This window comes from Rattus norvegicus, chromosome 3, assembly GCF_021556685.1.
Source record: "Rattus norvegicus strain SHRSP/BbbUtx chromosome 3, alternate assembly SHRSP_T2T, whole genome shotgun sequence".
Taxonomy (NCBI): domain Eukaryota; kingdom Metazoa; phylum Chordata; class Mammalia; order Rodentia; family Muridae; genus Rattus; species Rattus norvegicus.
In genome coordinates, this window is record NC_141536.1 from 70363427 (window position 1) to 70365599 (window position 2173).

At 35.1% G+C, this 2173-nt stretch overlaps 1 protein-coding gene across 1 annotated transcript; it reads right to left on the reverse strand.

Annotated features, from left to right (window-relative positions):
* Window positions 1-405: 405 nt before the first annotated feature.
* Window positions 406-1346, reverse strand: Or5al5b (olfactory receptor family 5 subfamily AL member 5B). The gene is given in 2 exon segments (NM_001000305.1): window positions 406-647; window positions 650-1346. Coding segments are annotated over 2 exon segments (939 nt in total).
* Window positions 1347-2173: the final 827 nt, after the last annotated feature.

Consider the following 2173-nt stretch of genomic DNA (forward strand, 5'->3'; position numbering starts at 1 on the left):
ATGTGTATAAATGATGTATCCATACAATTAATGGTGAAGATATGCTCCAGCATTAGGATAAATTTTGACAGAGATGCATGTAGATCACCAATCAAGTTCTTGTAGGTCTATATCATGTACAAGGCTCTGAGTTCTAATACAGGCCAGACACAAGTGCATATACACACACAAACATACATACTTACACGCATGCATGTATACATATGCATTCATATGCACATTTACACACACACCTTCATGCATATAGATATCCCCACACAAATATGTACACATACACATATGTATGAACCTGTGCCATTCCAGCAAGTGAAGGACCTGTGCATGGATATTGGAAATAGCACTCAGCATTTTCACTTCAAATAACAAAAATGAAATGTCTTCTGACTGCTACCCAGATATTTTGGATTACCTAATGATCAAAGACAACTTGTCAGTAATTCTCTTTAGGGCACTTTTTACCTCCTGATTTCTCAAGCTGTAGATCAGTGGGTTTAACATGGGAATTACTACCACATAAAACACAGAAGCAAATTTATCTGTGTTCAGAGAATGGCTTGACTTGGGCTGCAGGTACATAAAAATAATTGTTCCATAAAATATGGTAATAGAAGTCAGGTGGGATGCACAGGTGGAAAAGGCTTTCCTTCTCCTTCAGCAGAATGCATTCTCAGGATGGCAAAGACAATGAAAACATAAGAAATGATCACAATCAACAGAGAGCAAAGGGTGTTGAAGCCAGCAATGATTAGCAACATCAACTCTTTGACATGCGTATCAGAACAGGCCAGAGCAACCAAGGGAACATCATCACAGTAGAAGTGGTTAACTACATTGGAGCCACAAAAAGACAGGTGGAAGGTTGCCACTGCCTGAACAAGGCCCACAGTGAATCCATAAATGTATGTGCTGGCGATGACCTGAAGACAGAGCCTTCTAGGCATGAGGACCGCATAGAGGAGAGGGTTCCAGATGGCCACATACCTGTCATAGGCCATGACTGACAGCAAGTACATTTCACAAACAGCAAATGTGATGAAACAGCACACCTGAGTGGCACATGCATAGAAGGTTATACTTTTGACTTTTCGAAGGAAGTTTATAATTGTGTTTGGAGTAACTGAGGATGTATAACAGAAATCAACAAAAGCCAAGTGACTGAGGAAAAAGTACATGGGTGTATGAAGCTGAGGGCTGTAGTGGATTAACATAATCAATCCAAGATTCCCCGAGACAGTAGTTAAGTAAATGACTAGAAACACAGCAAAGAGGATGATCTCAAGTCCTGGGTCATCTGTCAGTCCTACAAAGATGAACTGAGACACTGCTGAAATGTTACCGTCAGCCATAGACTGCACATGTGTTTACTACTAAAACACCATCTCAACACTTACTCCAAGTGATTGTCTTCCTTTAAGTATAATCATGAAGAAACGAAGAGTTAATTCTGATGAGCTAATCTTATGTTGAATACATTCTGAGGAATATCTTCTCAGTGTGTCAGGTTTTACAGCAAATTATTTTTCTTGTTTAGAAATTCCAAAGTGTGAATCTGTAGGAAATTCAGTACGTGTGGAAAGATGATTTTTCATAGCTTTGTATAAATATGTTATGTTTATATTATTTCTTCCATAATAAGAAATAATGAAAAATTAATTGGATATAATATGTTAAATTATGATAATCATCAGAATACTTTCTTACATTTACAGTACTTCTCATGGAATATAATAATTAGAGATAAAAGTTTCTAAATAATGACTTCAGAAGTATATGGCTCATCATATTTTGAATTATTTATTATGTATGTGCCATAGTCAAGGCAATTTTTAAATTAAAAAATTATTTCTCATATCAATTATTATCAGATTTATTTAGGTATTATGTAGCACTTTTGCAAATTAAAAGGAGAGGATGAATACACACAGTTGTAATATATACATATCTATGATATGACCCTTGGTGCACAGATTATATCATATTTATCATGTATGTATATACCATATATGGTTGTAGCTATAATTATATAGTATATATTACATTGTCATTATAAAATGATTATAGCCATTTTAGGAAATTAAAAGCTATTTATTATATGCTTCATATACCGGAATAAAAAGCAGCAATTTGAGCGCTTTCAAAGATCTTTTGAATATAGAAACAGATTTTGAATGCT